Below are 13,490 nucleotides of genomic sequence, written 5' to 3' on the forward strand. Positions count from 1 at the left end.
AATATCATTTCATGAATGCCCCTTAAAACCGGTAGTCCCCTTTTTCGCGCCCAATTCACACTTGCAACAGCTGATTGCTGGATGTATTGGCAACGTTATATCACTGCACGTTTTTGACGTCATCCTTGCATTCTATATTTATTTTCAATTAATTTTTTTTTACAGAGCATTGAGATTAAATGCGTATAAAAAAAAACGCGACCCACCAGCATGCAAAATATATTAAAAAAGAAATCCTAGTTTACCATTCTGCCACAACGGCGCTGTCGTCATACCTGAGAAATACACAATAGCCAGCAGAAGAGGGAAAGGGACAAATGCAACGTTCCGACCGCGTGGGACTCCAGTAGGGCACAGACATCCGTCGAGTCGAGTCGACGCTCGAGCTCATCCCTGAAATATAGACACGATTCCAAAGAAAAGAAAAAAACTTTTGACTTGATTAACATACACCGAGTGAAACCAATAACATTCTTCCCTTGATTTTGTAATTATTCAAAGTGTGCGTGTCGGATTTCCGTGTTTTCAGTTCAGACGAAAAAGACACATAATTATCGTGTTGCTGTTGATCGTCTGGGGAAATTTCAATATCGGACTATGATTACAGCAGTCACCTAGTTGCAGAGACATTGTCCATCACTCGTGGCAGCGTGTGACGAAATCTGCGAGAAACGGTAAGTGATTGAACCGCCATCTTAGCATTGAAACGTGTCTCGTCCTGTAGTCGTGTTTTAATTGGGGCTTTCATGTTGAAACGCGAAACTTTCCGAGAGTCTTCCATGTTTTTGAAATTAGAAAATGGAACGTCTCTGTTATCCTATCAACGGGTTGAGATAATTGGCGGCAAAAATTGGTGGCGCGTAATTACGTTGAAGATGTTGTTAACATTTTTTTTTTTTTTTTTTTTTAAGATTTGGCGCCATTCATGCTACATTAAAAAAGCAAAATGGCTGCTCAATTTTTTTTTTTTCGTTTTATTTTCAAGGTAGAAATGTAAAGAAAGTAAAAGCAGCTCCCGGCCAACTTGGAATTTCCTTTTCACTCATAACCTTAAGCTATTTTTTTTTTTCGTTTTGCTTTCGGTGTACTTACTGTAGTCATCTTTTTCTTTTTTTGTTTGTGAATGTCAATGCCGGCTGTTTTCGTTTTCACTTTCTTGACTGGGGCAAAAGTTTTCTTTTTAAATGTGAAAATGAAACAAAAATGTTTGCCACGAGGTGGGATTTTGTGTGGGCGTAATCCAAAAATAGATAACTCAATTGAAATTAAATTTTGAAAATCGAGTGGGAATTTCACAAAAGAAAGATGATTGAATTGCAAGGTGTGCCACAGTGCAAGAAGATCAAATGGTGTGCCAAAATAAAACTAGCGGGAGCCATACGGTGTGAAGTGTCTCTAACACTTGAGCAAAAAAAAAAAGCGCTATTCAGCACATAGAGACAGCACGTCAGAAACAGAACAAAAAGGACATTGAGGAGCTCCAGGGAAAGATCCCCCCCCCCCTTTTCTTTTTTTGGCATCTTTTGGTCGAGTGGGCAGACAACATTCCGTCTACGTCGTCCACTTAATCCTTGAAAAAAAGATGTTTCTTTCGGGCCGGGAGGAATAATATAAACATCAGCGTGAAAGTAGTGCGTTACTGTATTAGTCTGATGCAGTCGGTTCCTGTGTCATCAACGTCACACACTGAGATACAACAACAAAAACATGGCCCGACCAAGGCCATGTTCGACTTCTTGATGGCCTATACAAGTTTGGATTTGAGCTTCGATCCCCCATGTGTTGTTTTTTTTTATCCTCCATTTCATCCGTAGGGGGTCAACCGGATGCAATTCCATTTGGTCCAATAGTTTTTTTTTTGTGCGGATTTTTTTTTCAGGGGCTAAAAAACAAAATTGGAAATGCCTGACCAGATGACTAGATCCATTTTACTTCCATCTAGAAAGCCTCCCCCTCCCCCTTTTTTTGTTGTTGCTTCCGTCTGTGTGTATTTGTTCGGCAACAAATCGTTAACACTGAGATAAAGAGAGAGAAAAAAAAGGGGGGGGGGTGTGTGTATACCTTTCGCTCGTGTGTGTGTGTGCGTGTGTGTGGTGTTTATTTCTTCAGTGGAGGAGAAAGAAAAAAGATCCGGCATACCGGGAAGGTTACACGGTTGCGTTATTCCGGTCAGACAGCTTCTTCTTGCCATATCCTTCCGTTTTTTTTTTTTTTTTCATTTGGATAGAGAAAGAGAAAAAAAAAGGATGCCTGACGCCGGAAGTGATGGATCGATCCGGATCTATTTTTACAAATCAGCTGATTTTTCTTGAAAAAGAGTGTATAGCCTCTTAATTCATTAAATCACCTAATTTGTTGATTGAAAATGACTAAAATTGGATGGGCTCCCGATGTTTACGAGGTGATGCAACTTTTTAAAGAAACTAAACGTCTCCGAAGAAGTGCGGCGCAGCCGTTTGCGTTCTCAGTGTGGAATCTATCTGAGAGGTGATAGATAAGGGGCCAGAGGTAGAGGGAAAAATAAATAACAAAACAGGGGGACTTGAGTATCTTCGCTCCGTTTACCTTTTGGCGCATTTCCACATTTTTTTTTTTAAAGAAAAAAAAAATAGTAAATTCCAGCTGTTTCTTATTTCATTTCGTTCGACATAGCTAATGTCACACAAAAAAAGGGGGGGGGAATTGGATCGAGTTGATGGCGTCAAATGATGGCCTTCCCTAGGAAAAAAAAAAAGTTTGATTGGAAAAATCCCAAAAAAAAAGGAGAAAAGAATTTTTTTGTGTGTGGATATCCCGCCTTTTTCCCGTCCACCGGATCATGATCCCATCATATCTGGCGATCCGCCTCTCCTCCACGCACAAAGGAAAAAGTGGGTAGAAAAGGCAAAGAAAAGTTTTTTGGAAATGAAAGTTATACGGGATGGAGTCTTAAGCAGTGGCATAAAACCATTCAGCTTCTTCCTTTGCTTCGGCTATGTCGTGAATCCGCATGCAATTTTTATCGTGTGTGCACCTGAACAACTTTTCACGAGAATGTTTTATTGTGAATTATTGGGCGCGGATCCAATTGGATTTCGACCCATAGATTTTCAATGTTGTACTGGAAGAGGGGGGGGATATCGAGAATATTTGATAGAGTTTGATGAATGTGGCAACATGCGATTCGCAGCATATGAAACGTGTGTAGTAAAATTAAACTTAAAAAAGAGGGGATTTTGAGCGGATGCAGTTTGTCAGAAAACCAATTAGTGGAATCAATACGATTCACTTGAAAACAAGAAATCGCAATTTTTTTTTTTTGAGAGGGGCTACATTCGAAATGTGTTGACCGTGACGGTCACGCAGCCGCACCCATAATCGATCAACGATATCGGAACATGAAATTTTTTTTTCCACTCGTAAAATAGTTACCATAAATGCACGCACACTATTCAAAATTCGGCCTCTTGTTTTTTTTTTAATAATAAATTATTCAAACTTTACTAACGTGAGCAAAAAAACGAGCATTGCCAAGTTTCGAAAAAAGAAAAGGCCGAGTTTATTTATCTACCCAATACTGGACTTGATCTATGCACACGTCTGATCTCTTAAATCTCATTTTTAAATACTTTTCACGTTCCGGACGATGTCTGCCGTGAAATCGCGGGAGGTCTCTTTAGCATTTCCAAGGCGTTTGTCTTCTATTTTTTCAACTGAGGCGTTGGCAGAATTGTCTTTAGCTGCTGGTTCCAACTGTTTCTCGAGCTTTGAAAAATTTTAACGGCAGTGTGAACGAATTGCCCAGCTCGGCCAATAACAATAGACATACATCCCAGATGGCGACATCTCTTTGATTTTTTTAGCAACTTTAAAACACATTTTATGGTACCTTAAAATAAAACAAACCCTTAAGCCATCGTCTTCTTTCTTTTAAGTTGAATATAAACAGGGTAGTTATCAGACGTCGAACCTTTTCTCTTATGAATAGGGAAAAGATTATTGATTAGCTTCGGGACTCGGTCACGTTCCTTCGTCTATATATTTTTTCATGCTGACGATGGCGTATTTTTTCTGGGGGATGTGCCCTTACGGCTGTTTTCGGCTTGAAGACGATGGTATGAAAAAATAATAAAAAGAAAAGCGGCGTATAACGTAATGAGTCCCACCCCAATCAGCACTTTTTTTTTTTTTAGCAATCCAATCAAGTGCCGCTCATGTTTTCGACGTGGGTAGAAGCATAGGGGGGTGAGCTACCTCTTTACTGCTAACTTGTTATATGATGGAGAGAAAAAACACACACAACGTCCCTATAAAAAAAAAAAAGAACATGGACACAGTGGCGCCCATTTTATTTTGCACCGTCACGATAGTTGTAGAGAGAGACGGTAGTTATTAGTTTTATAACCCTGCTATCACACAAATGTCACAAACATCAGGCACAACATATAGTGGAGGAGTATAATAATAAAAAGAGAGAGAGAAAGATATGATGAATCATTTGCTGTAGAGCTCGGGCGTAAAGTCGTTTTTCGTCCATTGTCCGATTAATCGACAAGTATAAAGAGTAGAGAGGGGGCATATATAGACTCTAGGATAGAAACCGTTGGTGGAACACTGCCGGACAATGGACCTTATTTATTTATTTATTTTTTTTTTTAAGAAAAAAGAGCAACGACTGCAACATTGTCGATAAGGGCCTCTTCTGCCAGTGTGTCCATCTTTGGTGTGTGTTATAATATCCTCTCACCCCCTCCCATCCAGCGTTCTTTTTGAACAGCATCACAATTGTATGACTGGCCAAGGCTTTCGCCAAAAGTTCTTCAACAAGTTGAATTGAGCAACTTAAAAAAAAAAAAAAAAAAAAAGCCGGCGGGGAATCATTCCCCCTTTTTCCGGGGTTTCAAACTATTTAGAAATTATTATTTATTAAATAAAAGGTGACCAGCTGCCACCCCCTTTTTTCTTTTTCAAATGGGAAGTGGCTGCTTGTTGTGGCATCTCCCGCCGCTCAGCCGGTGTTTACCCATCGTCGGATAATTTTCTGTGTGGGTCATGTTTACAGTACGTGCTCTTGAGTGTACCTCTCTCTCCATGCCCCTTCTTTTTCTTTAAAATCGTACGTCATTTAATATTGTTTTATTCTTTTTTTTAAATTGGGTAAACGTAAGGCTTCCCTGCGATCTTTATCGTTTTTTTGTGCTAAATGGGACATCAGCTGTTACACTTGAGAATTCGTCACGCATCATCCGTCTCTTTTTTTTTTTTTTAAGAATTCTATTCGCCTGCCTACCGTATGGTCGTTACGCTTAACTGATACATTTACGCGTCTCCCCCCTCTCCAACAGGAAAAATAGATCAAGTTTTAAGCGGCTACGTCAAAAAAAAAAACGTTAATTAATAGTCGTTATATAGAGTCTCTTCCGCTCGATCGGACGTCATACGTCCGTCAATTTGAGTATCGTAAAGCCGTTCCTTTTATAGAAAAAAAAAATGTTCTTGTTAAAGAAGAAGATCTAATTCGGAGAAGAGTACTTTGTTTTTTGGGTTTCAGTATACGCAGGCAAGCGCTTGATAACGTCATCAATTTTTGATTGTCGTTCACATGTGAAGAGTTACTCGTTAAAAAACAGCTACTCATTCTTTAATATTGGCATCGTTGGAAACAAAAATAAACTCTTTAATGAATTATTTCATGACGTAAATGATTTAAATGTTTAACTTTATAGTCGATTTTGTTTGCTATTCATTGATGTCTAACGTTGTTTTCTTTTTTTCTCTTTGTTTGCAGAACGTCCTTCCTCGTAGGCCGAGCCTAATCAGCAGCTCCTTTGAGTTAATAAGAGTCTCCGGATTGAGCCTCTTTTTTTTTTTTTTTAGTTTATTGTGTAGCCGATTGCTGCTGACGACTGCCATCCTTAACTGCACAATAACAACTAATAATAGGCCTCAGTATATATACGTACACTGGGCACACACACAGTTAGTTGTGCACGTCCTGTCGAATGTTTCACCCAGTTGCCGATGCCAACTCATCGATCTGTCCGGGTTAGTTGCACCAGTAACACCCACGGCCGGATCGCTGCTGACACGCACGAAAGGGCCCAGTCATCGGGACCCCGAATCGGCACCTAAAGTGCGTGACTAGAGGCGAAACTCGTACGTCCGTGTTGGACTTCAACCGCCAATAAAGACAGCAAAAAAAGAAAAACTAGAAGGCGGGAAAATTTGAAAAGACTAAAACAAAAAAAAAAAAAAAAATCGATTTTTGCATTAAAAACTCGAAGTGAAAGTGACACTATTTTTAAAGAAAGAAAAAAAAAACTTGTATTTGTGTTGTGGAAATCCCCATGACGTCTAGCTCAAAAGTGAAGAGGATGCTGCCACGGCAAATGGAGGACGATGGTCGGTCACGGTGTGCGAATGTGGCTGGACATGACTGGCAGTCCCATAGGATTGGCTGTGCCAGCCGAAGGATGGCCGGATCGAATCGTGCTATTAGACATGACGAGTTGTCGGCGCAAGGTGAAACAGCTCGAAGTGTTTCTGGTGCAAATAAAACAAGTGCGAACCCACAAGTCAAGCCACGATTTGCGATCTTTCGTCTTCTTCATCCTGTCGCCCCGCTGCTGGCCCTTTTCCTCTTGACGCTAATGGCGTGTCGGCCGTGTCACGGTCACGATCCCGAGCTCTTCGACATAGAAGACGAAGATGGTAAGATCCTTTTTTTCATTTATTTAGTTTTTCCTTTTCTTTTCCTCCCCCACCATAAAAAAAAAATGTTTTTTTTTTTTTGTAAAACCAAACAGCAAATCACCACGAAATCATTAACTACTGTTTAGTAGTCACCCTTTATATCCCCCTCCCCTCCCCTCAGGGCTATCGAGGCAGCGCCCTTTTTTGAATTTCAAATCACATTCTCGACGTCTCTTCAGGATTTTGCCTATTCAGACGGATCGTATGTCATTAATACGGCCAAAGTTGGTGGGGATCCGGTGTGTCCCTTCTTGTTCCTTTAGCATCTATCAGTAGAGACGTCCTGCCTCCTTTTTCCTTGTGTTCCACAGTTATACATAGTTATCAGGGCAACAGAGACAAGACTTTGATCTTCACAGTATATAGCTGTCTCTCTCTCTCTCTTTTTTGTCAAAAACTGTAAAGATGTCTATCCATCTTACATCCATGACTGGTTTTGCTGGCTGCCGCCAGAAGCAGACGTCGTAGACATTAGTGGTTTGTGTGTGTGTGGGGCGCACATATCGTTCCATCTTTCATCTTTTATTTATTTAATTTTTTTTTTTTTTCGTTGAAAAATGCTCCCCCGTTTTTCGATTGAAATGTCTTCTCTACCTCTGAATCAAACGCATCGTTCTAGAGGTTATACAGTACCCTATTGTTGATTTGAAGCTTTCCACGTGTCTACCAACTCTGACGAAGTAAAAAAAAAAAAATGCGATTTTTTTTTATTCGTTCAAAATCGTGAAGCATTTTTTTTTTTTTTTTTTGCTTAAAAATGGCGCTAACCTCAAAGTCAATTGCAATCGATGGCAGACGAACTTTTTTTTTTTTTCGTTCCCTTTGCCAGTTCCCATTGCACAATCGACAGCAAATGGCTTGACATTAGTCTCCTATCTCTCCTCTTTTTTTTTTTTTTTTTCTTTTATTCTCGCTCACCCTCTGTGTAAAATGGGAGGTAAAGAAAAAGAAAAGGGGAAGAATCTACCACGAGAGATTGGTTGGTGCTCCCTGTTCCGGATAGATTCTATGGATCCTAGACATTTCTTCTTTTTCTTTCCATTTCTCTCTTTTTTTCCCTTTTTTTATTTTGTTGGGTTACACGACGAATCAAGGAAGAGGAGGGGACAAGGCAAAGCGAAAAGGATCGATGTCTTTATTCGTTATGTACCACATCCGTGAGGATTGTCCGATCCTGAGAAATGAGAGAACTCGCGATAGAAGGAAACTACAAAGTGTGGCTCGGAAAAAAAAGGGAAAACATGTACATTGTAAATAAAGAAGAAGAAGAAGCGAAAAAAAAAGGGGGGGATTCTTACTATCATCGTGCTGGTTGATTGAAAAACTTGGAAAATAGAAAAAAAAAAAAAGTTGGTAGGACAATAGCGTGAAAGGGGCGGTGTGATCTCATGTGATCATGTGACGAAGAATAAACCTCTAAGGGGGAGGGGAAATCCCGTTTTTGCCTAACGTGAATAAAGAGATTGCGTCGACATTGCTGTTTTTTTTTTGCCTTCCATTCGGATCATCGTTTTCAAAGGGGGGGGGGGAGATGTTTGACGCGTTGGACAAAGTCGTATTGTCCCCCATTTTTCTTGATTCAATAATAATTGAAAAGGCCATTCTATTTTTTATTCCAATTTTAAAACAAAACGTTATTTCTAGAATGGGAAACGATAGGTTCGTCGGGGACTAGGTAATCAAGAGATCCAATGTGAAGCTGTAGACTAGAATTTCTATTTAACTGGAAAGGTTAATGTACGTAGTTTTACGGTGCCGCAAGGTGTTGGGTTTTCTTGTTTTCTTTGGCCCCATACAATAAATAACGAACGACACCGCCATTTTTTTTTCCGCCTCAATAAAAGAGGATGTAATGAAGTGTATAGATGGCCAATCAATAATTCATTCACCCTCCGGCATTCGTATGGTCAAGATCCTTTTTTTCTTTTGACACCGAGAAAATTACAAGCCGTTTTTCATTTCGTTAGAATTTTTGATTGAATTCACAAACTTGCAAAACAATTGGCGCCATATTTGTAGTCTGCTACAATTTGGACGTGCGTCGGGACGCTGAATATGCCGGCAAGGAATTCCAATAAGAGGACAGAACAGAACTTGCCTGTAGGAAACTCGCGTGCGTTCCTCACTCGTTTCATCATATCATCCGCTGCTCATTTTCATTTAACCATTCACAGGTAGCGCAAAGAGATAATTCCGTAACAATAAATCATCTTATTAATCAACCGGACATATTGATCTTTATCCTCAAAGTTGAGACATAGTTTGCTTTCATTTGGGACATTCACGTCGATACGCAATTGCTTGACACAAAAATCGTTTCCGACCTGCGTTTCATGATATTCTATGGATTATCTATTGTCCTTCACGATAAAAAAAAAAAAGCAGACAGCGATTGTTTTTATGTGACAAAATATCAACAATCATCTACCCCCACCCCCCAAACGTCTTTAAAAAATAAATGTGCTGTTCTTTCCACCTTAAGCGCATCGTATAGCCACGCGTATTGATGATCGATGCCGATCGATCGTATTCGATAGGGACAGTTCTAAACAAGCGATAGGCATACACACACACACACAAAAAATTAATGTTTATTTTAAATAATAAAGAAAAAAGATCTTTAAAAAAATAATTCTTACGCTATCGTCCATATGGAAACTGACGTGTATCGTCTAACCTTAACGATTTTCTGATCGATGTTCGAAATGAAAGAAAAGACTCTTGAAATATGGAGAGCTCCCCACACACACACATTGTTTTTTTTCTCTTACCCACATTTTCTGATATTGCGCAAAGAGTGACTTGCTGGTTGGTTAACCCATCCCTTTTATTGTGTTTCCCCAACGAATTTTGAAGATGCTAGAAAAAAAAAAAAATCATTTCCTGTCTGTTTTCCGCTGATCGTGTTGTATTTTTGCAATCATGCTGCCCTTAACGCAATCACTAACTCGGAACGAAAAAAAAAAATGAATATTAATTAACAACAACAATGTAACACAAAAAAAGGAAACGGAGCCATCGGCACCGACATCGTTCAACTTCCAGGTAAGGAAGGACAATTCGTGTGCTGGACGTATAACGAAGCTCCCAGCATGATGAGAGAAAATGCAGTTGGATGTTATTTGTTGTTGTTTTGCGTCTTTTTTCAGTTTATTTATTTATTTTTTTTTGCGCTTTTGTGTGGTATACATCACGCGGGACAATCTCACGATATGCACCTTGACCTTTTTTTTTTTTTTTCATGCTGACAACGTCTGTTGCGCTGTAAATAAAAAATATACGATAATAACTTATGCTTCCATCATTATCGTTTGCGCCTTCGCATGCTGGGCTGCTTATCGTGACGCTTTTATCCTCCCTCCCCCCCACTAAATGACCGAAATTCTTTATCCCTCTTTTCTTAGTAAAACGTGGGATACTTGTTATCGTCTTTATAGTTTTCTTCCTTTTTTTTTTTTTTTTTTTTTTTTTTGCTTGATGAATTAGTCTATACGCCGGGGTGTTTGGGGGCGGAAGATAGAAGGGGGTGATAGCGGGATCGATCCGTCATCACGCTCACCCCCTCCTCCTTACAATTGCGTAGACGGATCGTTAGGTGGAGGAGGGTTTTGTTTGAGTTTGAAAGTTCCATTTCGTAAGCCGACCTTGTTATTATTATTTATTATTATTTATTATTTTTTCTTTTGGCGTTCGTTTACCTGTAACACGATGGGAGGTTGCAAGGGGGGGGGGTACATTGAAGTGGGCGTCTATGTACATAGGAAAAAAATAAATTTTGAAGGGGGAATTTTCCATGTTGGATAAGCCGCCAAATAAGCGTCCAAGGATACGAGAAAGGTCGAACTATAAAGTCGTGTAAGCAACGGTTCGTGTTGTGTGTGTATGTGTGTGTGTGTGAAACACGAAGACGGATGATGCTATTACAACGAAACGAACAAACAAAAAAGAAAAAAGAAAATTCATTTGTGATAGGTAAAGACGTGATGACTCCTAGGGTGGTAAACAGGTTGGGAGGGCTCTAACGTAACGAGTCTATGTGTGTGTTTGTAATCTACGCTTTTTTTAAATTTTAATATTTGCTTTCGTTGTGTTGTATTTAGCTTCATTATTGATGCATTAGATGGTATTGAAATTGATTCTTTTTATTATTTAAACAGGACCTTTGCAGCACGTCATTAGTGTAGTCAAAGGTAAAACGAACCTGCCGTGCGACATCACTCCGCCCGTCGAGGACGATCAGGCCAGTTTGGTCCTCTTCTACAAAGACGATGCCAGCCCGTCCATTTACACGTAAGTTAATCTCTTTTTTTTTTTTTTTTTTTCTTTCTAACTGTCGATTTAAATTTCGTAGTTGATTTTAATTCTATGTAGTATCCCAATATCCTGACCATAAAGAGTAGAGAAAAAAAGAGAAGTCCAGTAGCAATTATAAGGACGTTGGCAGACTTATACGAGGCCTCATAAAAAACGTGGCAGCTAGAACATAAAGTATGATTATAAGGCCATTAAAAAAAAAAAAAAACTTTTTCTTCTTTGCGATTGATGATGTTGTAGTCGTAGAAAAATAGAGAGGCCATTTAAAACGATCATTTTTGGCGACTCATTGGCGTTGTCTGTGGCGTACAAAACGTCAAGTACAAAACGCTGAGAGACCTAGAAAATGTTTAACGATAGGACATCACGTCTTTTACAACTTCCGTTTGCGACTTCACAAAAACACACACACACACACACATTTTTTTTTTTTTTTTTTTTTTGAGAAGAAGAAGAAGAAGAAGAAGTGGGCATCTCTTTTGAAAGAGAAAAATGGTCGACCCTGCGGCGCGTGATTCTTTTGTCGCAGGCTGAGGTATTTCACGGTTCGCTGGCCAATCTTTGGATGAGGAAAATGTTCCCCTTTTTTTTTTCAAATGTTGAAAGAGAAAAGGGGAAAGCCCATTTTGTTATCTCGGGCCGTCTAGCGCCAAGTTTTTCGGGTCTAAAAAAAAAAAAAAGCGGGTCATTGCGCATCTCGAATGGCTTTTGGCCACACACCCAAAGTCATCAAAAACGATCGTTAAAAATGGGTTTCCTCACGTTGACTTAACACCCATGCGAAATGGGGAGATAATGTACATCCGCTATGCGACAAATCAAACGCAACCATGATTGTATATCGCGCGTATATTTGTACCCGATTCTGGCGGCCAAATGGCGGACAAAAGTGTTAGAAGACACGGTGTGTGTGCATTGTGGCAAACAGCGAATGAGCGACTCCCGGTCACGTCGCAACTATATACAATAGCTCAAGCGTTACATTATAAGGCCCCAGTTGGTCATGTCTTGTTATTATTCCTCTGACGCTCAGCTCCAGATTCAATACAATTCCTAATATGACTAACGCACAGACGGGCCAGTCTCATTACATCACGTAATGCCTCTAAAGAAAAAAAAAACCAAACATGTTTTTTACCGTAATTACAAGTACTGGTAAAGATTAAAACTGAAATGATCGATTTTAATGCCCGCGATCCGCGTCCCATCTTTTCAGATGAGAAACTAGACGTTGGGTAGTCATGGAAACTATTGAACATGCGGTTTAACGGAATTCGAATGTTAATTTTCCCACAGAGTTTCCCCAAGTAAAATCTGCATGCGGATCTACGGCATTTTGATTTTTTAATGCAGGAAAGGGGAGAAGCAGTCCAAGTTGATGAAGTTTCATTTCTAATTCAGTTTATTTTTTATTTTATTTTATTTTTTTTTTTTTGGTTCTTCTTTATATAGGTACGATGCACGAGATAAGTACGCCAGCCGGCCTAGACATTGGTCCGACGACAACGTGCTGGGCAAACGAGCTTTTTTCAGTACGGTCGTCCTCCAAAATAATTATTCATCATCCGGCTGTCTGATGATCGATAATGTGCGCGAATCAGATGCAGGACTTTATCGATGTCGTGTCGATTTCAAACGTTCGCCCACGCGCAACAGCCGAGTCAACCTCACCGTTGTCGGTAAGTTTGTTTCAATTCCATCTGATTATTTTTCACATTTTTTTTTTTTTTTTATGTCTGTGATGATTTTTATCCTCGTCTGCATTGTTTTCCTTTTTTTTTTTTTTTTCATTTGCGTGTTTCCATCTGATCCCGCGCGCTCACGATGCGTGGGGTGGTGGGTGATCCATCAGATCAAACACACACCGAATGCGGATGAACGCCTTTAACGCGGGGCGCCATCATCCCTCAAAGACAATCAAAGAATTTCTCCCTTTTCTTATTTGTTTTTATTTATTTTATGTTTTTCTTGGCTTTGCTTGTCCGTTTTTCCGACTGGACACGTTCATGGCGAGAGATGGATCGACCAAATCATCGGCCACTCGACCGCAATGTTTTTTTTTTTTGTGATTCATCGGGGTTGGCTCTTGTGGAGTTATCACGGCCTGCTGCTTTTCGAATAATAATTATTTTTTTTTTTGAAAAAATATATATCTAGATAAGATGGGAGGGGGAGGGGGAGAACAATTTCATCAGAGAGTGATGAGATTGAGATGTAGTCAAGAAAAAAAAAAAAAACAGTTGAAAGAAAAAGCCATGGCTGTCTGAATCGATGAGCGTAACATTCTCTTAATGCACACGACGATTGAGATTTCCGATTTATAGTCATCAGAGTTGATGGCGATGACGTCGATCCCCTGAATCCTATTTGAATTTTTAATGATAGCAGTCGGATATTCATTGACGTGTTTTGAAAAATAGGCTGCCACATTACGTAACATGTTT

At 39.7% G+C, this 13,490-nt stretch overlaps 1 protein-coding gene across 1 annotated transcript in view; it reads left to right on the forward strand.

Moving 5' to 3' along the window:
• Window positions 1–358: 358 nt before the first annotated feature.
• Window positions 359–13,490, forward strand: part of LOC130701230 (uncharacterized) — a 37,657-nt gene continuing 24,525 nt past the window's right edge. Inside the window, exons 1-5 of the mRNA XM_057523193.2 lie at window positions 359–674; window positions 5,768–6,690; window positions 9,739–9,777; window positions 10,890–11,022; window positions 12,499–12,725. Coding sequence (XP_057379176.1) covers window positions 6,327–6,690; window positions 9,739–9,777; window positions 10,890–11,022; window positions 12,499–12,725 — 763 coding nt within the window. The 5' untranslated portion in view covers window positions 359–674; window positions 5,768–6,326. The remainder of the gene's footprint in view (window positions 675–5,767; window positions 6,691–9,738; window positions 9,778–10,889; window positions 11,023–12,498; window positions 12,726–13,490) is intronic.

This window comes from Daphnia carinata, chromosome 10 (genome assembly GCF_022539665.2).
Source record: "Daphnia carinata strain CSIRO-1 chromosome 10, CSIRO_AGI_Dcar_HiC_V3, whole genome shotgun sequence".
Classification (NCBI taxonomy): domain Eukaryota; kingdom Metazoa; phylum Arthropoda; class Branchiopoda; order Diplostraca; family Daphniidae; genus Daphnia; species Daphnia carinata.